We start from the raw sequence: 25,642 nt of genomic DNA on the forward strand, positions 1-25,642 counted from the left end.
GCAGTGATAAAAAGAGAAACAGAACAAGACATTGGGAGTTGTGCAGATCAGAGGAGAGGTTGGGTTTTACTGTTTAGCAAAGTGAAAAGGATAGAATTTACTGAAAAGATGACATTTGGGTAGAGGTTTGAAGGAGATGAGGGAATCTGAAATGTCTGGAGAACAATAAGATTGTGAGAAGAGCCAGTGCAAAGGCCATAAGGCAGGAAGGTATCTGGTGTGTTTCTGTCTTTTGAATTTTATAAATTAATCCCAAATTATTTATAAAGTTCATAGTGTCAGAAACATGTACCTGAAACTTAATGAACATAAGCTAATTTTATAAATGCCTTTTGTTAAGATTGTAGGGCAACTCCCCACAAGTTCATATTGGCTTGTCAGAGGGCCTGAGATTATGAACTTTGTTTTTAATCCCTTCATGACATAATCTTTGATATTCCAAACTCTGGCTTACTCAAGCCCAATCATGAGTACTTAAGGTAGTCTTTTAGGTTTCCCCAAACTCTCAGAGTTAATGTAGCCTATGTGTAATGGAAAATACTTAGAGAATATGAGTGAAAAGCTTTTTATTTTAAGCTTCTTTTTGCTCACATTGAGTGTTTTGCATTCTGTAGAGTGTTTCAAATAATAATTAGAATTCCTTTTTTCCTGACTTAATCTTTTTGAATACTATTCCTCCTCTGAGGATAGGTATTTCAGGTTTTATTTTTCATGAGTAGCAGTTGTTTTTTTTTTTTTTAAGTGTATATAAAGGAAGTTCAAGTCCAGTTGTATTATGTTTTTACTGGTGACTTGAGGAGTATCAGTTATGACACAGTGTACTGAGCTGTGTAGTAATACAGTTAGAGTGTGTGATTTTGAATAGTAGGCTATGTGATCCCACACCATTCTAATATGATGGTTCCCAGTGTCTGATTTTAACTTAATTACATATTCTTCTACATTAAATTGTCAATTGTCTGTGCTTCCAACTCTAACACTCCTCCTCTTTAACCTGTATTAATGCAGATAAATGTAAGTAATTTAATGGGAAAATATCTTGCTCTCTATTTCATTATCTGTAAGGGAAACTCTGGGTGATAATTGGAGGATTTTGAAAATACATTTCGGGAGAATAAAGTGTTTTTTATCTTACTATTTTCAAGAGAATAAACTGGGTTTTCATATTCTTTATTTTTTTAATACCAAGTTAAAGTCAAATGACACTTGCAGTTATTTTAAAAAATATGTAGCCTCTTTTCCCCTTAATCAGAAGGAAGATGGAAATCAATGATGGCTTGGGCTTGAAAAAAGAAATACCTTTGTATTATCTGTGTAAGTTGATCTTCTAGTGAGTTTATGGGCTATTCATTATAATAATGATTTAGTTAGGAAATTATGGTTTTGCTTGTCTTGTTTAGAAAGGAAAATACCAGCTTAAAATAGATGTAACTACGTATTGAAACCATTTCTTCTTATCAAGGCCCTTTGAAAAAAACAAAAGGAGTTATATAAAAGTAAAAAAGGTAAAATGATAATTTATAAATTTGAATATGAGCCTAAACTAAAAATTTCTTTTTAGTTTCATTGTTGATAAAAAGCCACACATGCTAGATGCTGTTGAGATAGGCTCTCACTTTTAAGTTTACTTTTTTTACTTGTTGATGTTGTTTCCAATAGTACAATCAATTGTCTACACTGCATCTTGAACTTGAATTTGGGAATAACTTTATCAAATCCCTGGAAACATGTAATAAAGATCTAGACGGAAAATCCAGAAAAAAATAAGATTTTTGAATTTTCAGTTAACTATAGATGTCCTTTTACATTTCTGTCTTTTTTTTTGTTTCTTCTTGTATCTTGGAACAGCACCTTAAAGACAGAGACTCTGTCTCTTTCTAAAAAATCTCCTCTGCTTCCTATTATACTGTTAATTGGGTGGGGGAGGGAAACTCACACTAGGATTATTTTTGAAGTACTCACCCAAATCAAGAAATAAACTAACATGCTCCTTGATTTCAGATATTCTTGCTTCTGGTGCCTGAGTATACAGTACAATACAAAAAACAATAATGCTGGATGTATGTTCCTGATTATGTTTTTATTTATAAAATATGGTGACCATTGAGATAAGTTTCATGCCCTAGGTGTCTTGCTTTTTTTGATTCTTTATTACCATTAAATAAGCCTTTGTCTGGCAATTAAAATATTGACATAAGCAATTTAAAACTTTTTCATGTATATGAAAAAACAGCAGTAAACAAGGGAATTGGAAATCTAAGTTAAAGGCAGCAGAATGAAATCTGATTTGTAAGTTGTCAGTCCGTTCCTCTTAAATTCTGTTTTATGTGGTTGCATTTAATGAAGTCTTGCAGCAAGTTGCTTGAGGCTTTTTAAAAATAATTAAAAAAAAATTTTTAGTAAATAACTTAGAACTAGTATCTTAAGTTCTTAGTATCTTAAGTTCTTCTTTCAGCTTTATAATAGAATTTGCTATATAGTAAGAGTATAGCAAGATTTTTATTTGAGTTTTTGTATATATGAATAAGGAAGTAACCTTTTAAAGGACAATTTTAATATTAAAAAACTTAATTATTGTGAGTAGAGTGATCTGTATTTTTTTCTCTTTTAATTTTGAACATTAAATAATTATTATTAATGTTAATAATATACACAGTTATATTTTGCAATTATAGTTATTATTTTTAAAGACTTTGCTTTGATACAAGGATTCCATGAAGACTTAAAAGTTTCATGTGCAAGTTTAAGTTTTGCTAATTAGAAAGTGTGTTAAGTTGATATATTTTTATTTCTAAAAATAGGACGCCCAAATTAAAATTCATGTTTGATAATTTAAACTTGTGCGTAACAGCCTTATTATTTAAAGAAAATTTTAAAGTTTAGTGTCTTTGATATGTAAGTAGAATGCTGCATTATTTAGCTGGATGAAGAAAGTAAAATTTTAAGGTCTTAGTTCACTCAGTTGATAAGCAAGCATTTTCCTAACTTTCCCTAACACATACAGACAGTGCAGGAATTTGCTTCATTGTTCTACTTTATTTTGGAAAACTATGCATTTTCTCTTCAAATATTATTGTTCTTTTAATTAAAGACTTTAAAAAGCACTTCACCTTTGAAAAAAAATCTTATTTTTATATAATTTTAGACTTGCTAATGATAAATATAGACTACTAATGAAATTATTGGCCAGGTAAACATCATTTTCATTTTTAAAATTATATGTTCTACTTTTAAATTTAAAATGATTATTTTAGTGCTGATAAGGACTAATAAGTGTGATCTCATACTTATGGGCATTCATGAAAAACCTTATCCAAAAGATATAATGTTTATAATATAATACTGGTAGCTACCAGCAGCTAAAGAATTTCATTTGCTGATTTTATTCTTTTACTCCTTTGTAATTTAAATGCTTTTATTTAAAAATTTGACTTAAGGATATTGTAAAGTATATAGCATTTTAAGATTAGATGGTGTCCAGAACATACAGTCCAATGAGTTAGTCCAATGTAATTGGAGGAATTATTAAATGACACTGACCTCATTTCCTTTAGAACAATGAAAATTAATAGTTTCACGTTTTATTAGGCTGATATTCCAGATGTAGTGTACATTTAATTAAGTGTAGTTTCCTTTTAGTTATGGTATGTGTATCTGTTTTTTGTCGCAAATTCTTTCTAGTTTTACAGTTTTCCACATGTTTTCTTTCACCATTTATGATTTTTTTCAAAGCAGAGCTATAAGGATTTAAATCACTTTAGCATGCAGCAAAACAGTTCCCATTCAAACAATAAACGCCATTTTAAAAAGCCTTTAGATCTTCTGTCACTTCATAAATATAAATGTATAAAAACGTTATGCAGTTGTAGTGCCCACCTGCTAATTAAATGCAGATTTTCTCGAACTTACTTAAAATCTGTCTATTTGTTTCAACTCTGTCTCTGTTCAGAATACATATGGCCCTTGTGAAACTAATTATGCTTATGGAGCAGCTGTTAAGTTTAGTGCAACTAATTTTATCCAATATTTTACATTTTAATTGATTACCTGTGAAGAAATTAGCAAATTAACACTTATTGTACAGTAACTGAATGGTCTTTTATGGTTACTTTCAGATTTAACAAGTGAACCAAACACTGATGGAATAAAGACATTTCTAGGACTTTCAGATAGGAAAGTTATTGGTGGACCTTGATTATCTGGTGTGAAAATTTAGGAAGACTGATGAGTGATGCCAAGCATCTGTGTGTTCTGTATCTTAAACATGAGAAGCAGATTGGAAAGTAATAGCTTTTTTGCAGAATTTTGGTAACATATGGGCTTATCTGGATCTAAGAAGTCTTTGAAGATCTTTGAACTTGACTAAATGACTTAACCTTTGGCATAGTGGGTGGGTTATATGCTTTTTTAGAGGGGAGGCACCGGCATTCTGCATTTTTCTGTTGCTTTTTTTCCTTCCCAATTCTACCTTTTAATATCATCTCTAAAAAAATGGGGGCTAGAGATGATGATTGGGAATTTTTGAAGATTGACATGGCTAATTGTAAGATATTTAGCTGAATGGATCTACCTATAATAAAGTGGGGTTAAATTTTTTAATAATATTTTAGAAGTGAATCTGTAGATATTTATTTTCTGCTTTATAGATTCTATTTGAAAATGATACTGCAATCAGATCTTACTGACAGTGGGCTGTAGTTGAAAGGATGTGGACAGACCTGTGTTCAAATTTCAGCTCTATCGCACATTTGCTCTGACCTCTGAACTTTTCAGAGTTCAGTATTCTCAAAGCAAAACTCAAACCAAACCAAAGAAAAAAACCCCAAGTTGTCTGTTCCCCCGCCAAAAAAAAGTTCCTCCAAATGCCAAAAGGAGATGAAAGTAACAACTCTCTGTTTAAATAGTCTGGAAAATTAAAAGAGATAAAATAGATAAATACAGTTGGCATACTTCTTAGCATGTAGAAGATCCTTACTAACAATAGGGGCAAATGTTATGCCCTATAATATTGCTATATAAGAGATGTACTAAACAAGTGTATTATATTTTAGAGCATTCAATCTTTGCCAGCATCAGGGTCTTTTCCAGTGAGTTGGCTCTTCGTATCAGGTGGCCAAAGTATTGGAGCCTCAGTGTCAGTATCAGTCGTTCCAATGAATATTCAGGGTTGAAACGCAACATTAAAAAAATTAAGATCATGGCATTTGGTCCCATCTGTGCCATGCTGTGTTGTGCTAAGTCTCTTCAATTGTGTCCAACTCTTTGCAACACTATGGACTGTAGCCTGCAAATCTCCTCTGTCCATGGGATTCTCCAGGCAAGAATTCTGAAGTGGGTTGCCACATCACTTCATGGCAAATAGAAGGAGAAAAAAGTGAAAGTAAGTGTAAGTTTTAGGTCCAAGTAAATGTATCTGAAACTTTGATAAGATAGATTCTTCTTCAGTTAGGGCACTATGAATAGGGAATTACAGGGATACACAGATAATCCCTGTTTGCAAATACTTGGTCTACAACAGCTAGAGGCTCTATCCTCTGTGCTAAGTAAGGACAGTTAACCTTGATTTGGCAACAGTACTGATCCAGATAAATATCTGTGAGGTAGATGTAGACTGTTAGTGACCAAAGCTGAAGAATATTAGTGCACTTAATTTATCTTAGTTAAAATTCAGAATGTGTGTATTTTCTAACAAAATAGCATTTTGTCATTGGGTATATTTGAAATAGTCTTTTGGTATAACTGGAAAAGGTCGGTTTTAATTCCAATCTCAAAGAAAGGCAGGACCAAAGAATATTCAAACTACTGCACAATTGCACTCATTTCACATGCTAGCAAAGTAATGCTCAAAATTCTCCAAGCTAAGCGTCAACAGTACATGAACCAAGAACTTCCACATGTTCAAGCTGGATTTAGAAAAGGTAGAGGAACCCGAGATCAAATTGCCAATATCTGTTGGATCATTGAAAAAGCCAAGAGGGTTCTAGGAAAACATCTACTTCTGTTTCATTGACAATACTAAGGCCTTTGACTGTGTGGATCACAACAAACTGGACAATTCTTAAAAGAGATGAGAATACTAGACCACCTTACCTGCCTCCTGAGAAGCATGTATGCAGGTCAAGAAGTGAGAGTTAGAACCGGACATGGAACAACAACAGACTGGCTCCAAATTGGGAAAGGAGTACGTCAAGGCTATATATTGTCACCCTGCTTATTTAACGTACGTGCAGAGTACCTCATGCGAAATGTCTGGCTGGATGAAAAGTAAACTGGAATCAGCATTGCTGGGAATCAATAACCTCAGATATGCAGATAACACCACCCTTATAGCAGAAAGGGAAGAGAACTGAAGAGCCTCTTGATGAAAGTAAGAGGGGAGAGTGAAAAACTTGGCTTAAAACTCAACATTCAGAAAACTAAGATCATGGCATCTGGTCCCATCACTTCATGGCAAATAGATGGGAAAACAGTGAAAGACTCTTTTGGGGGGCTCCAAAATCACTGCAGATGGTGACTGCAGCCATGAAATCAAGACACTTGCTCTTTGGAAGAAAAGTTATGACCAACTTAGCATATTAAAAAGCAGAGACATTGCTTTGCCAACAAAGGTCCATCTAGTCAAGGCTATGGTTTTTCCAGTAGTCTTGTATGAATGTGAGAGTTGTACCATAAAGAAGGCATGATGTTTCAAATAATTTTTTTTAGCCTTTGAATGGAAAATTTTAAGCATTCATTAAAATAGAGAATAATATAGTAAGCCCTCATGTAGCAATGATCTAACTTCACCAGGTAGTATTTTGACAATATCAAGGCTTGCTTTTCAGCTTTGTTAGGATGGATCCAGAGTACCGTTATTCTATGGGCTAATTTAGCTCCAAAATTAATACTTGGCTCCATACAATACCTTATGTACAAAGTGTCTCAACTCTGACTGATAGAACACTATTTCTCTCCCATATGATATTCTGAATTTGTATTGCTGTCCAGTGTATTTTTTCATGGTCTCTCGGAATTTAATCTCACATATTTGTAGATTGGAATTTGTCAAAGAACTAAAGAGCCTCTGCAGATTTCTGGAGAGTCCCTCTTCCTGTCCAACTTCTCCTCTTTGGTATAATGCCTTAGAAAATTTAGTACCTTGGTCTTTTTGAAGGTTTGTCTCTGTCTCCCTAGCTCAGCAAGTCTATGAATCTTTCTCTCCATGCTCTGTGGATTGGAAACTTGCTTATGGCAGTAAACCAGGGCAATCCCAGGGTTCCCATTTTTTGTTTGCCTTTTCTTAGGGAATCACATTTCTATGCTGCCATTTGTCCAATGTCTGACATAGTTGTTAAACACATTTTGTCTGCTTTTCTACTTGTTTATAGTGGGGGGGGGGGGACCTATTTCCATAGCTTTTAATGCTTATGGGCAAAAGGCCATTTAACTACAGGAACAATTAATTTATTTGTGATTTATTTTTCTTTGTCATTTCCACCAAAGATTTATCAGTTTTATTAATCTTCTCAAAAAATCAACTTTGTCTTTCTTGATATTCTGGTTAATTCATTTTTTGCTTTTCAAGTTTCTTTCCTTTTACCATCTTTTTAAAAATTTTTTTTTATTGGAGTATAGTTGATTTACAGTGTTGTCCTAGTTTCAGGTATACACCAAAGTGAATTTGTTTTATATATATATAAAATCTGCCTGCAATACAGGAGACCCGGGTTTGATTCCTATGTTGGGAAGATTCCCTGGAGAAGGGAATGGCTACCCACTCCAGTATTCTTGCCTGGAGAATCCCATCGATTATAGTCAATAGGGTCACAAAGAGTTGGGCACGACTGAGCGGCTAAGTACACACTCTTTTTTTAGATTCTTTTCCCACATAAGTCATTATAGAGTATTGAGTAGAGTTCCCTGTGCTACACAGTAAGTCCTTATTAGTTACCTGTTTTATACATAGTAGTGTCTATATATCATCCCAGTCTCCCAATTTATTCCTCCTACCCCTTATCCCCTGGTTCATTTTAACTTCATTGAGTATAGTTTTCCATTCTTTTTTTAATTCCTTGAGATGGAAGCTTAGATCATTTATTTTAGCTTCATTCTCTTCTAATACATGTATTCAATGCTACAAATCCTCTTTTTTGTACTTTAGCTATAGCCTACACATTTTAGATGTGCCATATTTTAGTTTTCATTTAGTTCAAATAAAACTGTGACTTCACCTTTCTTGTGTGTTATATAGAAATATGTTACTTTATTTCCAAACATTTAGAGGCTTTTCTAGTTGTCTTTTGTTTCTTTCTTTTTTCTTCACTATTGTTAGAGACCAAAGACTGAAGACCTTTCAACTTTGAAATGTGTTGAGATTAACTTTATGGCCCATCATAAGCTATGAGCCATGCCATGTAGGGCCAGCCAAGACCGACAAGTCACAGTGAAGAGTTTTGGCAAAATGTGGTCCACTGGAGGAGGAAATGGTAACCCAGTCTAGTATTCTCACTGTGATAATCCCATGAACAGTATGAAAAGGCAAAAAGTATGATACTGGAAGATGAGCTCCCTAAAATTGCAAAGTGTCCAATATATATTACTAGAGAAGAACAGAGGGCAATTACTAATAGCTCCAGAAAGAAGAAACAGCTGGGTCAAAGCAGAAATGACACTCAGTTGTGTATGTGTCTGGTGGTAAAAGTAAGTCCAGTGCTGTAAAGAACAATATTGCCTAGGAACTTGGAATAATGTTAGGTCCATAAATCAAGGTAAATTGGACATAGTCAAGCAGGAGATGGCAGGATTAAACGTTGACATCTGAGGAATCAATGAACTAGAATGGACAGGAATGGGCGAATTTAATTCAGGTGACCATTAATATCTACTACTGTGGGCAAGGATCCCTTAGAAGAAATGAAGTAGCCCTCATAGTCAGCAAAAGAGTCTGAAATGCAGTACTTGGGTGCAGCCTCGAAAGTGACAGAATGATCTTGGTTCATTTCCAAGGCAAACCGTTCAACGTCACAGTAATCCAAGTCTATGCCCCAACCAGTAATGCCAAAGAAGCTGAAGTTGAGTGGTTCTATGAAAGCCTATAAGACCTAGAACTAACACCAAAAAAAAAAAAAGTCCTTTTCATCATAGGGGATTAGAATGCACAAGTAGGAAGTCAGGAGATACCCGGAATAATAGGCAAGTTTGGCCTTGGAATACAAAACGAAGCAGGGAAAAGGCTAACAGAGTTTTGCCAAGAGACACACTAGTCATAGCAAACATCTTTTTCCAACAGCTTAAGAGATGACCCTACACATGGACATCACCAAACAGTCCTCCTAAATCATTGCACATGGTGATTGCAGCAATGAAATTGAAGGATTCTTGTTCTTTGAAAGGAAAGCTGTCACAAACCTGGACAGCATACTAAAAAGCAAAATCATCACTTTTGTGATAAAGGTCCGTATGGTCAAAGCTCTGGTTTTTCCAGTAGTCATGTATGGATGTGAGATTTGTACCATAAAGAAGGCTATGTGCTGAGGAATTGATGCTTTCATATTGTGGTGCTAGAGACAACTCTTGAGAGTCCGGTAGACCGAAAGGAAATCAAACTAGTTAATCCTAGAGGAGATCAACCCTGAATATTCATTGGAAGGACTAATGTTGAAGCACCAATACTTTGACCACCTGATGCAAATAGCTGAATCATTGAAAAAGACCCTGATGGTGGAAAATAATGAAGGCTAAAGAAGAAGGGTAATATGGTTAGTTAGCATCATTGACTCAATGGACATGAATTTGAGCAAACTCTGGGAAATAGTGGAGTTCAGAGGAACCTGGTGTGCTACAGTCCATGGGGCCTCAAAGAATTGTCAGACATAACTTAGCAACTGAACAACAACCACAATTCATATTTGAATGTTATAGTCTCTTCTGCTCTGTTTTTTTGTGGTGTGTATTTGTTATCAGTTAAAAACTTTGGGTCTAACTTTGCTTGTTTTCTTCTAGTTGCTTTGTATGAATGTTAGATTCAGGGATTGAACTGAAGCCCTTGCCAGTGACACGAGCTCAGAGTCCTAACCATTGGACCTCCAGGGATTTCCCTAGATTCTTTTTTGTTGTTGTTCATGATAATGTACAGATTTTCCTGGATTGACAGTAACAGACAATTTAATTGATGGGCTGAAGATTTTGTGTGACTTACAAGATTTCTTGAATGTCAATGTGCTATCATTAATACAGTGAGGTGGAATTTCTTTAATAAATGGGAAACTTTATGGGGAAAGCTAGGTCTGTTTCCAGATCCTTTGATGTCATCTTGTTTTCATAGAGCCCTGAGCGTCAGCACTTGTTTTCTGCTTCTTGTTACCACTAAGCCACGAGTGGACGCTTCCCTTTTCAAAAGTGTATCTCTTTCCCTGAGCGTATGTCTTTTTTTTTTTTTTTAACTCCTGTTTGGTGTGATTTTAGTTGTTTTGTAATTGGAGATGAAAGTAGATATCTGAGTTCAAAATGTCATCTTGACATGGAATCCATGTTAGTTTAATCAATATAAAAATTATAAATATAATTTTAATTATAGTTGTTTTATTTTATGGTAAATATAGTCTATTTTATAGTATTCTACTTGAGACTATTTGAAGTATTGTTGTTATTTTTTTGAAAGATAAAATATTAGGATATTTATTTTGATTACATGTGTTTAGAATTTATTAGCCAATTAAGAAACTTGACAAATTGACTTTTGAGGGCAGTAATTCATTTTATGTAGGGATGTTATGGTGATTCTTCCTATTCTGTAGATATTGAAAGCATTTATCTGGTATAATAGACATCTTACTGTCCATTTATTACTTATATATTGTGTGTTCTAGAGTGCCACATTTTTTATCAAATGTTTCTTTGGTTATAATATATCTCCATATTGGCTTTGGTACTCTAGAGACTTCTAGAGTGATTTATCAGAAAGGTATTTATTTAAGGAATGAGGGGAAAATAACATTGTAAATTGTAGTATAGTTTCTTTGACTTTTTTGTTTCTGTGGTCAGAGTAGGAAAACTCTTTAGTTTTTATTCTTGATGGAGATCCTTCAAATATGTAATTAAATTTACTTAATAAACAGGGTTGTGAATAATCTATGATGTGTATTTTACTCAAAATTGTGTAATTCTTATGACTGCAAAGAAGTCAGCAGCTTAATTCATTTAAAATATGTATTTGATTTTGTGGTCTTTTTTTTGTGGTCCTTTTTAACAGCCTTTAATGATATTGTTGTAAAAACTATGTTTTGGATTTGCTATCTTTTTTCTGTTTATTCTCTCCAGAGTTATGTTTTGCTTCATGTAGTCTATTAGCAAAGTTAAGAGGCCTACAATATGATAATTAAAATAATGAATATTAAAACATTGGGGAGGGGAAGCTAGTAACTTATATTTTATACCATGATGTTTTAAAACTTACTATTTTCTTTTAATTTGACATTATGAGTGACTTAAACTGTGCATGTGCTATTGCTATCATAGGTCATTGAGCCATATCAGCAACATTTATTAAAAAAAATTACAGAATGACATATGTTGCTTGTATGAAGACATAACAAACAAAATATTTTTGAAAAATGTTAGGCATATGTTTTCTACAGTCGAGTCTTTGTGTTAGGAAAAATTATAAGATGAATTTGGAGATAATTGAGTTTATTTCAGGCATTGGGTAGGTTGGAAGGAGTGGAGATTAGGAAAGTAGTTGCAGTGGGACGAGTGAGGCAGATAAGTAATTGATAGAAGGCTTCTAGTTGTGTTGTTTATTTTTGCTATGATGATAATTGAATTATCCTACTTTCTGGTTTCTCTGAGACAGGGCTAGTTTAAGCCTTTTGTCCTTATGTTATAATGCCTTCCTGGACTCTAAAAAGTATCTCTATTTTCCAAAGGCTTGAATGATGGGTGATACGATTTTCCTGTTATAGAAAACTGGCGAATATCATGTATTTGGTTGCTAAGGTTTCCTGTGGAGAAGACAATAATCTTTAATCAAGATTATTGTTATTTACTTTCCTATATAAGAGAAATATATTGAAACTGTAATCCTTAGTCAGAGTTAACATTTTAAAAGTCTGTCAGAAGCATAACACTTCTCTGTACTGGATTAGCTGTGGTATGAGGGAAACATTTCATATGTTCTGACTCAGATTTTACTCATTCATTTGGATTAGCACATACCACAGTTACTTTTTTCTCAGTGCCTGCCTACTCCCAAATCATCTGTCTGCTATCTCATGATTCAGCTGGTACTACTATTTAATCCTTATAATAATACTGAATGGTAGATATTATCAGCATTTTATAGGTGAGGAAACAGATGTCCGGAGAGGAAATAACTTGAGGACAGCATTATATGAGAATTTATTTTGTTTAGATTTAATACTTCTTTGGCTTTGGATATATTAAGAGCATATACATTTAGTTTTTAAGATACCATAAATACATGATTTCACCAATGTCTGCCTTATCTATAGTCCACAAATGAGTCTGCATTTTGTCCAGTAGTGTGTTTTTCTTAGTTGTTGTTGTTGTTTAGTTGCTCAGTCATGTCTGACTCTTTGCGACTCCATCAACTGCAGCACACCAGACTTCCCTGTCCTTCACCAACTCCCGGACCTTGCTAAAACTCATGTCCATTGAGTTGGTGATGCCATCCAACTGTCTCATCCTCTACTGTCCCCTTCTCCTCCTGCCTTCCATCTTTCCCAGCATCAGAATCTTTCCAGTGAGTTGGCTCTTTGCATCAGGTGGACAAAGAATTAGAGCCTCAGCTTCAGCATCAGTACTTCCAATGAATATTCAGGGTTGATTTCCTTTAGGATTGGCTGTATCTCAGGGTCCAAGGGGATTGCACTTTCCTTGCAGTCCAAGTGGACTGTCATTTAGAAATGAACTTAAAAGTTTTATTTAAAAAAAGAGAAACTCTTAGGGATTTGTTGTTAAGAGTTTAAGCTAATGTTTAACTCATTTCTCTTTTGCTATTCTATATTTTAACTAGTTCAGTGAAAACTAATTGCCAGAATTATAATGTAAAACCTAATTAAGATAATATACTGTGTGTGTGTGTGTGTGTGTGTGTGTGTGTGTACTGTATATGTAGTGGCCATGGTTATCACAAAAAAGGTTCCCCCCTTTTTTATTATTATTGCTTTCTTTTCATTCAAAAACTTTAAAGTCTGACTGAATATTATTCAAAGAATGTAGAATTATCAGTTAAAATTTTTATATACCCACATATAATAAAAGATTTAACTAGAAATGAATACATAAGTGTCTGTAGGGCAGTTCAGTTCAGTTCAGTCACTCAGTTGTGTCCAACTCTTTGTGACACCATGGACTACAGCACACCAGGCCTCCCTGTCCATCACCAACTCCTGGAGCTTACTCAAACTCATGTCCATCGGGTCAGTGATGCCATCCAACCATCTCATCCTCTGTTGACCCCTTCTCCTCCTGGCTTCGATCTTTCCTAGCATCAGGGTCTTTGCAAATAAGTCAGTTCTTCGCCTCAGGTGGCCAAAGTATTGGAGTTAGATTGTTGCTAAATTAAAATTTTATATGGAAGATGAGTGGGTCAAAATTAAGAGAAGTAGTCAAAGAGAAAATCATGCCAATTTACAGTTTGTAAATTAGGATAATGAACCCATATTGACATTCCTAGCAATAAATATTGTTTTGTTTTGTTGTTTGTTGTTTAGTTGCTAAGTTGGGTCTGACTCTTTTGTGACCCCATGGACTATAGCCCTCCAGGCTCCTCTGTCCGTGAGATTTCCCAGGCTGGAATACTGGAGAGGAGTGCCATTTCCTTCTTCAGAAGATCTTCCCAACCCGGGGACTGAATCTGCATCTCTTGCATTGGCAGACGGATTCTTTACCACTGAGCCACCAGGGAAACCTGGCAATAAATATTGTCACTTGTCAAAATCACTTTTTAAAAAGAGTTTGTGATCTCATGATGCAGTATTGCTCTTTACTCACTGAATGAACCAGTTAGGGATGAAAAAGGACAGAACTTACTACCAGTAAAACTCATATAGTTTTCTTCAAGCCCTATATATGTCCTAAGTACCCAAGACTAGTTCCTGTGATCTCCTTATCCACAATCTTTTTTTTTAAATCTCTTTGATGATTTGTGTTTTCTTATTTCTTATTTGTTTGATTAGTGTATCTAGGGATTTACCAAATCTGTTGATATTCTTGGGAAACCAGAATTTGGCAGTGTCTAGGGTGATAGTTTAGTTTTTTGATATTATTGTATTCATTCCAGCTGTTTTGTGTTTACATGATTTATCTATATTTAGTGCATATCTTAATCATCAAGGACTTACTGTATAGCACAGGCAACTCTACACAATACTCTGTGATAACCTCAATGGGAAAAACATTAAAAAAAAAAAGATACATGTATATGTATAACTGAATCACTTTGCTGTACATCTGAAACTAACACAACATTGTTAATCAACTATTCTCTCATATAAAATAAAAAAAATTTTTTAATTTATTTATTTGGACAAACTCTGGCTTTTTTTCCCCTCTCAAGCAAAAGGTCTCATGTATTTATTACCAAACCAACCTGCTAGTGCAAAACTATAGAAACAAGAGAAAAATCATTTTCCCAATAAAACTCATCCGACTGTCCAGATAGTAGTGACACTTTCAGAGTGATAGGATGTAAGTGACTTTGACACAGCATAAATATCTGTGCCATCTCTTATGTGATTTCATATAGACCCAGTTTGATTCTTCTCCAGTGTCTCATCTTGGCATTATACTTGATTTATTACTTGTTTTCATCAGAATCTATTGGAGAATGGAACAACTCTGTTTTTGTTTCTTGGCCAGGATTGCTTAATCTTGAAAGTCTTATGGAAAGGCATGTGAGCCTTTTCAGCCTCCTTTTGGGTTAATGAATATTTTTAAAGAAATCTCTTTTAGTTCATTGTTTGGGTTTTTAGCTTTACTTTTGTATTTTGTTCCTCTTCCTCCTCCTTTTTTTTTCTCCTGTAAGTGGTCAATGTAAGGATTACATATATACCCTTACCATTTCAGTGTACTTAGAGTTAATATTTCACTGTTCATTGAAATGTAAAAACTTTCTAACTGTATATGTTCATTTACCTGCCCCATTATTTATTCTTTAGAGATTACATGCATTATATCTACTTTAATTATAAACCCTATAGTAAAACACTGTAATTTTTACTTTAAATTATTTTACTAAAAATAATTTTTACTTTAGAATTTTTACTTTTAAATATATATGTATTTTAACTAAATTAAGGGAAGTACTTTTTAATATTTACCCCTGGATTTACCATTTCTAGTGGCCTTTATTTCCTTTCTAAAGGTCCAAGTTTCCACCATTTATCATTCTGTTTAGCCTGAAGAATTCACTTGAATACAGACTGTAATTACATTATTAACTGTTAATGATTATGATTTACTTTTCCTTTATCTCAAAAATGCCTTTGATTTACTTTTATTTTTTGAGGGATATTTTTGCTGGGTATAAAATTCCAGTTTGGTTTCCCCCTCCCCTTTCACCATGTTAAGAATTTTGTTCCACTGTCTTCTGATCTTCATTGTTTCTGTGAGAAGCCAGTGGTAATTCATGTTATTGTTCTCTTGTATGTAATGTGTCAACTTTTCTCTAAATACTTTCAAGATTTTGCTTTATCTTTAGTTTTCATGAGCTTGACTATGGTATTACTAGTCATGGTCTTCACATTTATTCTGGAGTTCATTACAGTTCTTGACTGTAAGTTAAAAAAATACTTACTTGTTTGGCTGCATCTTAGTTGTGGCAGGCAGGGTCTTCGTTGCATCACACAAAATCTTTCATTGTGGCACATGGGCTCTTTAGTTGTGATACAAGGACTCAGTTGCTCCAAGGCCTGTGGGATCTCAGTTCTCTAATCAGGGATTGAACCCACACCCTCTGCATTGCAGGGGTGGATTCTCAACCACTGAACCACCAGGGAAATCCCTGTAAATTTTTTATTCACTAAATCTGGGGAATTTTGACTACCACTTAAAAAAAAAAACATTGATTTCTATCTCATTATTTTCTCTACTCTACTTCTGAGTTTAAATAAACATGTTAGATATTTGAATATTGTCACAGAGATTACAGAAGATGTGTTTTTCTTTTCATTTAACCATCATTTTTCCTCTTAGTTCTTCAAATTGGACAATTTCAGTTTATTTATCTTCAAGTACACAGAGCTTTCCCCTTCTGTTGCTACCCATCTGCTTCTGGCCTCTGTTAGTATAATGTTAATTTCATATATTGTATTGTTTCCGTTACAGAATGTTTTTTCTTTCTTGTTTTTCTTCTAAAATTTCTTAGCTTTATATTCAGGACAAACATAGTTATACCTACTACTTTAAAATCCTTGCCTGGTAATTCAACATCTGACTCATCCCAGGGTTGGTATCTCTTGTTAAATTTCTCATGTTCATTGTATATCTAGTAATTTTGAATTTTATCATGGACATGATGAATGTCATGTTTTGAATATTATGGACTCTGTTATATTCCTCTGAAGAATATGACCTTTTCTGTTTACCTTTTTTTAAAGCAGAAAATTAAATGAACTCATTAATATGTATTAGTTGAATTAGTCTCTCTCAGTTCAGTTCAGTTCAGTCGTTAGTCTCTCTAGGGGCAGTTAAATATTTAGTTCAGTTCTTTCTTCCTTAGCTGTTTGGAGTCTGCCCCTCCTGCATGATCTAAGATTCAGCCAGAGGTCTGAATAGCATTTACAGCTACAATTTTTGGCTCTCTCCCCCCTGACTCTTTTCCCATGATTTCCCTGAGTCTTTGTTCTAGTTTTTTAGACCATAAATCTTAAGGTTCTCTGTTGGAGTTTTAGCTGTCCGGCATGGCACAGACTTAGGCTTGTCCTCAGAAAAGAAACTCATAAAATAACAATCTTTTTTGTTGTTGTTTCTTGTTTCCAAGTGTTGTCATTGCTCGTTCTTTTTGGTCCATAACCGAATTGCTTGAAATTACGTTAAATAAATCAGCAACATCTTTAAATAGTAAGATTTTTTCCTTTTATAGGTCAGTGCCTTCTTTCACTCACTATTCAGTGACTTCAGACAGTTTTTATAGTTTCTGTAGGATCGATCATCAATCTGTTAGAGACTTTTTTGTCGGTACTGTAGGGCAGGATTTAAAAATATTTACTTTTTAAAGGCACATAATATATCCGATGTAATACTGTCCTTCATTTAATGCAAAGATAAGCTGGGTTATGTAGAAGAATAGTTTTAATGTAACTAATACAGGAAATTATGTTGAATCAATATATTAATAGAAGCAGAGTTTGTAGGGATGGGGAAGATCCTAATTCTTGGGGATTAGAATAGATCCATTTAGATTTGTTATTTTATCTTGAAGAGATTTCAGCATTGAAGACTTGATTTGAACTTTAAAACTTTTTTCACTAAACACTTTTTTAAAAGCTGGTTGTAGTGCTACAAGGCTGGCACACTTTTTTTTTTTTCTATTTATTTATTTACTGGCTGCACTGGGTCTTCATTGTTGTGTGTGGGCGTTTCTTTAGTTGCAGAGAGCCGAGGCTGCTATCTAGTTGTGGTACACAGACTTCTCATTGCAGTGGCTTCTTTTGTTGCAGAGCATGGGCTCTAGGTGGGCAGGCTCAGTAGTTGCGGCCCATGGACTTAACAGTGCGGGCTCAGTAGTTGTATTGCACAGTCTTAGTTGCCCCGAGGCTTGTGGGGTCTTCCTGGACCAGGGGTCAAACCCATACCCCTGTGTTGGAGGGCAGATTCATATCCATTATGCCACCAGGAACCCGTGAACACCTGAACAAACACTCTTTGACTAAATCTTATATTTTTGTAAAGTTGGCACCCTGTGTTTCCCTCACATATCACTTAGCAGAGTACTTATTCATAAAGAATCATCTTTAGATGCTCATTTCACACAGTTAACTGAATCCTTAATTAAAACTAAATCCTTTTCTTTCAGACAATTAAAAAATTTTTATTTCATAATACAAATTATATTCTCAATGTATTTAATGAAATCTACTTACTGTAGGTCCCGATCAAGACCTCGGCCACGTTCCCACAGTCGAAGCAGTGAAAGGTCCAGCCACAGAAGAACACGTAGTCGATCTCGGGATAGAGAACGACGTAAAGGCAGAGATAAGGAGAAAAGAGAAAAGGAAAAGGATAAAGGCAAGGACAAGGAGTTACACAACATCAAACGTGGGTAAGTTGAAGTGAATCTAAAGCAGTGGTGACTCATTGATTACATACCAGCAATAAAACTGTATTTTCAAAAAAAAGAAAAAAAAACAAACAAACAAAAAAAAAAACTGTATTTTCATCTTCCGATGTGCTTCTTAGATGGAAAAAAGGGGAGACTATAAGGGAGAAAGAAGAAAAGATGTCAAAATACGTATCTCAAATTTTTACTGTACTTCCTTTCTATTCCTGTTTTCATTTAATATTTATACAATAAATCTTAGAAATAAATTGTACTGTCAAAACTTATGTCAGTAAAGGAAAATTTACATAATTTGTTAAGAAAGTTCCATTTTCCTCATCATGAATATGATACTTAAAATTTGAAGATTACTTATGATTGAAGATGTATATTAGCTTATTAAAACTCAGAGAAAAAGAAAAAAGATAAGGGAGGGAACCACATGATTTACTATTGGTTAAGACTTCTTTCAATGTAGAATGAGGACTTCCTTAATATAAAAATATATGTGATTGTTAGATGAGTGTATGTGAACATGAGACCCAGAGTTTATTTTTTCTGGAATTGTTATCATTAAAAGAGTTGTTCCAATTTTGGATGTTTGGATGTTGAAGTCCACTCAAAATTGTTTATTTAATTAGAAGATGTTAAAATGAAACAAAATCTTTATTAGTTTAAATTACAGCTGCTTATTTGTTTTTCCAAAGTGACATTGGGGTCTTTTATTCTGTGAAGTAGAGCATCTTAGAATTTGTCCTCTTTTGTCATTCTTTCAGCACCCTATGTGTGTTCACTTCAGCACTTCAGACACGGATTTTGTCTTTTAGTGTGTCCCTTCTCAGTGTTAAATTGAAAAGCTTACCAAGATCTTCCATGTGGTTCCTTGAGATCTTGATTCTATAAAGAGTTAAGTTTATTGAAGAATATGGAACTCTTCCCATCCCTTTCTTTTTCACAGTTGTCTGTATGCTTATTTTTATCCAGATTTACAGTGATACTATATAAAACTGCCTGGATTATTGGCTTTTATGTATTCTTTGAAATGATCCATTTGTAGTGGATTTTGGGAATGTGTTACATTATTATGTGACTTTCTTTTCCCTGGTCACCCTGCAGCCATTAATGTACATTGAGCAGTCACTGCCCTGGAAAATCCTGAGTTCTGTCTCTTCTAGTTTTAAGGATTGTTGAATATTAGAGGAGATAGGATTGGATATCTGGCTTTAAAGATAGGGAGGCTGACTTAGCCAGAGTTAGAATGAAATGAGGATCAGAGAGGATATGGGGGGAATATATTGATAAGGGGTAAAAGTCAGAAGAATAATAGATTGGAAGAGAGCATGTAGAGTAAGTTTCTAAGATTGGAAAATACAGACTAAGAGGACAAATAAATTTTGTCAGTCAAGGAAATGCTTTGCTCCTTGTTCCTTTTTTTCCCTCCTCCTTTGGGTTTATGCTTTAAATATTATGTGACTATGTGATGTGACTATGATTTTTACTGGTCATTAAATCTTTGCTTTCTACTTCACCAACTTTTACACTTTTAGAATAAAGTTGATATTACATAAAGTATTATATGGGGCATTTTAAAGGTAAGAGAAAACAAGAGCATGAATAAATAAGGAGGTTGCATAGTTTCAGGAAAGGGTCTTATATGGTGACAGTAATCTTGAAGGTCTGGGCCAGCTCTACAGTTAGATTATTTGATCACTCAGAGCTTATTGTGTTCAAAGGACTCATTCCTGGATGACAGGTTTATAAGATAATAATATCATATTTGTCATTATTTCTTAAATCTCAACAAAGGTAATGCTGCTAAGTCACTTCAGTCATGTCCGACTCTGTGCGACCCCATAGATGGCAGCCCACCAGGCTCCCCCATCCCTGGGATTCTCTAGGCAAGAACACTGGAGTGGGTTGCCATTTCCTTCTCTAGTGCGTGAAAGTGAAAAGTGAAAGTGAAGTCGCTCAGTTGTGTCCGACTCTTAGCGACCTCATGGACTGCAGCCTACCAGGCTCCTCAATCCATGGGATTTTCCAGGCAAGAGTACTGGAGTGGGGTGCCATTGCCTTCTCTGAACAAAGGTAATGAACAGGGTCAAAACATGAGGTGTCAGTTGAAGGGCCCTGAGTATGGATGCCAGAAAGCAGTGAATAGCCTGATTCAGTCATATTCATGGTTTTAGTGGACCATAGGACAGGGTGGTGTTATGTCAGTGTGCCGTTCCTTCTAGTTAGTTCTAAGTACACACAAATTCATACCCTTCGGTATGATCTAAAATCAGGATTTAGTGGGGCTATCATTGATATATACATTCAATATGGTAGTACTTACATATGACAGATGCCCCCTGTTTTGCTTCAGAAATAACTTAAATATTTTTTCCCACAGCTTTCATGTTTATTTCCTAAACCTGATTTTTCTTTCTCTTTTAAATAGACAATTTCATTTTATTTTATTAGTGTTTTGGCTGCAGTGTGCTGTGTGTGGGATCTTAGTTCTCTGAGTAGGGATTGAACTCACGCCCCCTGCATTAGAAGTTCAGAGTCTGAACCGCTGGGCCACCAGGGAAGTCTGTAAACCGGATTTTTAAGCCATTTAGGGCAGAGCATGCTGTCATATGCTCTTTTCTCTCACTCAGAATACCTAATGTACATCAGTTCAGTTCACTTCAGTCACTTAGTCGTGTCCGACTCTTTGTGACCCCATGAATCTCAGCACGCCAGGCCTCCCTGTCCATCACCAACTCCCGGAATTTACTCAAGCTCATGCCCATCGAGTCGGTGATGCCATCCAGGCTGGATGTACATAGTTGTTAATAAAAATTTATTGGTTATTGATCAGATATGCTCACGCATTCATTTGTTCACTTGTTCTGTCAACAATATTTGAATGCATTCTATTTGTCATGTGTATGTTAAGTAATCGGTACATAATGGCTGCAATCCTACTGAAAGATTTCATGCAGGTGGCAAAATAAGCATATATAGAAAGGAAGATAGATAAATTATTGCAGTGAAATCAGATGAATGTTTCAAAAGGAAACGGGTAACTCCTACGGGTTAGGAATCTTCTGACTACGAGTAACAAAACCTAACTAAATGTAGCTTAAACCAAAGGCAGGAAGCTTTTTTGAAGAGCTAGATAGTAAATAACTTAGGCTTCCTGGGCCTTATGTCTCTGTTGCAACTACTAAACTCTGCCCTTTTAGCATGAAAGCAGCCATAGATAATACTAAATTTATGGCATGGCTAAATTCCAATAAAACTTTATTTTTTTAAAATAGGCAGCTGGCTAGATTTGCCCAAGGGCTGTAGTTTGTCAACCTCTGGCTTAAACAATAAGTATATTTATTGCTAATATAATCAACAGTTTGGAGGTAAGCAGTCCTAGACCCTTTTTATTTTTCCAACAGGCCAGTCTCAGCACATTGGGTTTCATCTTCAGTCTTGACATATTCTAGTTGCAAGGTATTTTCGTGAACATTAAACTAATCAACCTAGATTAGTCAGCATGTTAGGGGTGGGCTCTTGAAGATGTGATTTTTATACAGTGAAGGAAGGAGAGGATGGGATAGAATGTTGTATGCAAAATGAACTTCATGTGGAAATATTGATACTTGGAGGAAGGCAAAGTGGGTATGGCATACCTGAGGAACTGAAGTCTAATGGGGTTGGTTTATAGAAGAGTAATAATGATGAGAGGTGTTTATCAGAACTCCTTATATGTTGTGGCGCTCCTCTGGTAGCTCAGCTAGTAAAGCATCCACCTGCAACTAGGAGACCCTGGTTTGATACCTGGGTCGGGAAGATCCCCTGGAGAAGGGATAGGCTACCAACTCCAATGTTCTTGGGCTTCCCTGGAGGCTCAGATGGTAGAGTCCACCTGCAGTGTGGGAGACCTGGGCTTGATCCCTGGGTTGGGAAGATCCCATGGAGAAGGGAAAGGCTACCCAATCCAGTATCTTTCCCTGGAGAATTCCATGGACAGAGGAATCTAGTAGGCTATAGTCCATGGGGTCACAAAAAGCTGGACACGACTGTGCAGCTTTCACTTTCAGTTTATATGTTATATTAAAGATATTAGAGTTAATTCTATAGGCAGTGATAAGCCAGTGAAATATCAAGTAATTTTATGATGAGGTCTACATGAACAAAATGCTTTACTTACTGTGGATATTATAATAAGCATCTAACATTTTAAGTATATTTTCTAAGTTTCAGAAATTTTGCTAGATGTATAGTATCTCATTTAATTTTCATACTGACCTAATGAAATACGTGCTTTTATTATCCCATTTATACAGATGAAGACTTGTGATCATAAGACTTTTAAATAAATGGCAGAGTTAGGCTTCTAATTCACATTCACTAACAATAGCATCCTGACTCTTAATAACACACAATCCATAGTTATTGATGATGATCTGTAGTGTTTGAGTTCAAGTGATATGCTGTTACTTAAATCCTAGGAAGTAGCTAAAGAAAACTGAAAGAATCTTCTGTGCCTTATTTTTAGATGATTAGGTCGGATATCTGTTATTAGTAAAAGATTAATTCCTTTTCTGCCTTTCTTCTGTACTTTCCCACATTAGCATCTCATCTGTTTATTTGAAATTATTTTTCATTATATTAATAAAACCACAAAAATTTCTAGGACTTAATGAAATGTATTTTTGTGATGGTTTCATTGGATCTTTGAAATTTGATTTAAGGAATGCGTGTAGGTGGAGAGAAAAGAAAAAAGATTCACAAATGATTGAATTAGGACTTATGTATCAGCTCATCGTGATTGTATAACTCAGCAACCAGGATTTTAGCTTGTACTAAATAACCTACATGCTTCCTCGTATAAGAGAAAACAACAGCTCATGTGAGTCTACTTCTTTATGTATGACAATTTTTGTCTTCATCAAACCAGTTTGAAAATACAAATATTTACAAATATTGATAGGACATAAAGCATACATTTATGAAGTAGAAAGCAAGGAGAATAAGTACAATAATGGGTAAAGGAGTATTTTATAAATTGGAAAAGTAATAGGACAATTCTGAAAAACCTTTTAAAAATAGCAGCTAGTTGAGTACAAGTTCTAGAAATTTCTGGGGCATTTGAATGGTTTTTATTAGGATTTATCTTATAACATCATAAATTGATCTGTTTGTTTTATTAATTTGCTGAAGAATGGAGACCTAATATAAACTAGGAGGATATCAGGTGTTTGTAGGGATTAAAAGGTACCTTTCTTTACAACAGTGAGTGAAAAATTAATACAGGAAAGACACTAACCAAGCCTTGTCTTAGATTTTATCAAGAAGGTTTCATGACTTTAATTTTTAATGTTTTATATTTATAAAACTTGGTTTCTAGGAATATTTAATTTTAAAAATATTGATGCAGATTTTATTTGTTTATATTCGTTTCCCCCCCAAATTTTAGAACAAATACTTATTGTATCATTAGATAATTATATTTTTTTATGAGGACATGTCTTTGCAACATGAAAACAAATTTAGTAATAATAGAGTTATTAAATTGAAATTGAACACCTGGCAATGCCATTTTGTTAAGCAAACTCTTATTGAGAGTCAAAAATTAGAAATATGAAACTTTCCATGGCATATTATAGTTATAACTTGGTTTGATGATGTGAACATTGTATATCCCATTTAAGTCTTCTGTGGATTAGTATCTTACTGAGACTTTTCTAGAAGCGTTTTACTCAACCTCCAAAAAGTATGTGCTTAGTTGTTCAGTCCTGTCTGACTCTTTGCAACCCCATGGACTGCAGTCTGCCAGGCTCCTCTGTCCATGGGGATTCTCCAGTCAAGAATACTGGAGTGGGTTGTTATGCCCTCCTCCCGGGGATCTTCCCATCCCAGGGATCGAACCAGGTCTTCTGCATTGCAGGTGGATTCTTTACCATCTGAGCCATCAGGGAAGTCATAAAAGTATAGTCAACTACTATAAAATATCTTTATAGATTTCTTTGAAAATTATTTGTTAATAAATGTCAATACTTCCAGTGACATACTACTATTGATTTTAAATCATAGTGCCATCCTTAAAAGTAGATTTTGAATGATTGATTTTAATTTATTTTCAATCATGATTTTAAATCACCAGCTGAGAAAATTTGGTTTAAAGCATTTATTGCCTAGTAAAATGCTTTCTTAATCTGAGTAACTTTAGGATACATCAGGAACCTAATGCATTTCCCTTTATGAGACACTACTGTGAAAGCTTTTCACTTTTACTATTCCCTCATTAGCTTTTCAGTAGGTAAATGCTCTTCTCAGAAATGTGCCCATCAAGAACTTCTGCAATAGTTTGCCCAAACACTTGAGTTGATAACTTTTTCCTTTGCATAACTTTCTGAAGCTTTCTACTTTTAAGAGAGGTAAGACTTTCCCTCTGTGTATACAGAATGCACTGCAGCAGTGCTTTTGGGTGGGTAATGTGAGATGGACGTGTTTAAATAGAATTTCTTAAATGTGACTCCCACTAAATCAATTGTCTTCTTTAAGTCTCTTTGAAAATTTATCTGGAAGTCACAGGGATAGCAGTGAAATTAAGCTTTGGTTATAGCCCATGGCTTATAGTTCCCTATATGTAAAATCTTCCATGGAAGAGTTGACTCTGCAATGTAATTAGAAGTTATATTGCTTATATTAAAATTATTTTAGGTATATTTTTGTATAATAAAAACACAGAAAGTGTATCAACAGAGACAACATATACTTTTTGTTCATGGGAATTGCTATATTTTGAACATGTAGCCATTATGAATGAAAGTGAAAGTCGCTCAATCACATTGACTCTTTGCGACCCCATGGACTATACAGTCCATGGAATTCTCCAGGGAAGAATACTGGAGTGGGTATCCTTCCCCTTCTCCAGGAGATCTTCCCAACCCAGGGATTGAACCCAGATCTCTTGCATTGCAGGCGGATTCTTTACCAGCTGAGCCATAAAGGAAACCCAGCCTTTATGAATAGTACATCTTAAAAAAAAAAAAAAAGTATGCTAAAGGGTTTAGATTCTGGGAAAGTTAAGTTGCAGAAATTAGAATTAATGCTCATTTAAAATCTTCCACATTTTTTCCTTTACAAGACAAGTTATTTTCTGTGAACTTTAATTTATTCTTCTATAAAATGTGGATATTAATAATTAAAAAGTATTAGAATTAGTTTTAAAAAGTTTAGTATCATGTAGTAGTCATACTCTATGTATAAAGATATGGCTTTGAACTTAGCAATGTTCCTATCTTCAGTTGTAGAATTGCATGTATTAAATTCCTGTTGATGAGGTTTTTCCTACCTAGTGCTTGGCAGAAGATGTTGGAAGTGGTTTGGGAATGCTGGACTTGAGTTTGACAGCAG

At 34.7% G+C, this 25,642-nt stretch overlaps 1 protein-coding gene across 4 annotated transcripts in view; it reads left to right on the top strand.

The window, feature by feature from the left end:
• The window catches only part of RSRC1 (arginine and serine rich coiled-coil 1), a 403,298-nt gene that overhangs the window by 79,019 nt on the left and 298,637 nt on the right, over positions 1 to 25,642 (top strand). For all 4 annotated transcript variants that reach the window (XM_043875500.1, XM_043875501.1, XM_043875502.1 and 1 more), the window contains exon 4: positions 18,089 to 18,262. In XM_043875500.1, coding sequence (XP_043731435.1) covers positions 18,089 to 18,262 — 174 coding nt within the window. The remainder of the gene's footprint in view (positions 1 to 18,088; positions 18,263 to 25,642) is intronic.

Source organism: Cervus elaphus, chromosome 19, assembly GCF_910594005.1.
Source record: "Cervus elaphus chromosome 19, mCerEla1.1, whole genome shotgun sequence".
Taxonomy (NCBI): domain Eukaryota; kingdom Metazoa; phylum Chordata; class Mammalia; order Artiodactyla; family Cervidae; genus Cervus; species Cervus elaphus.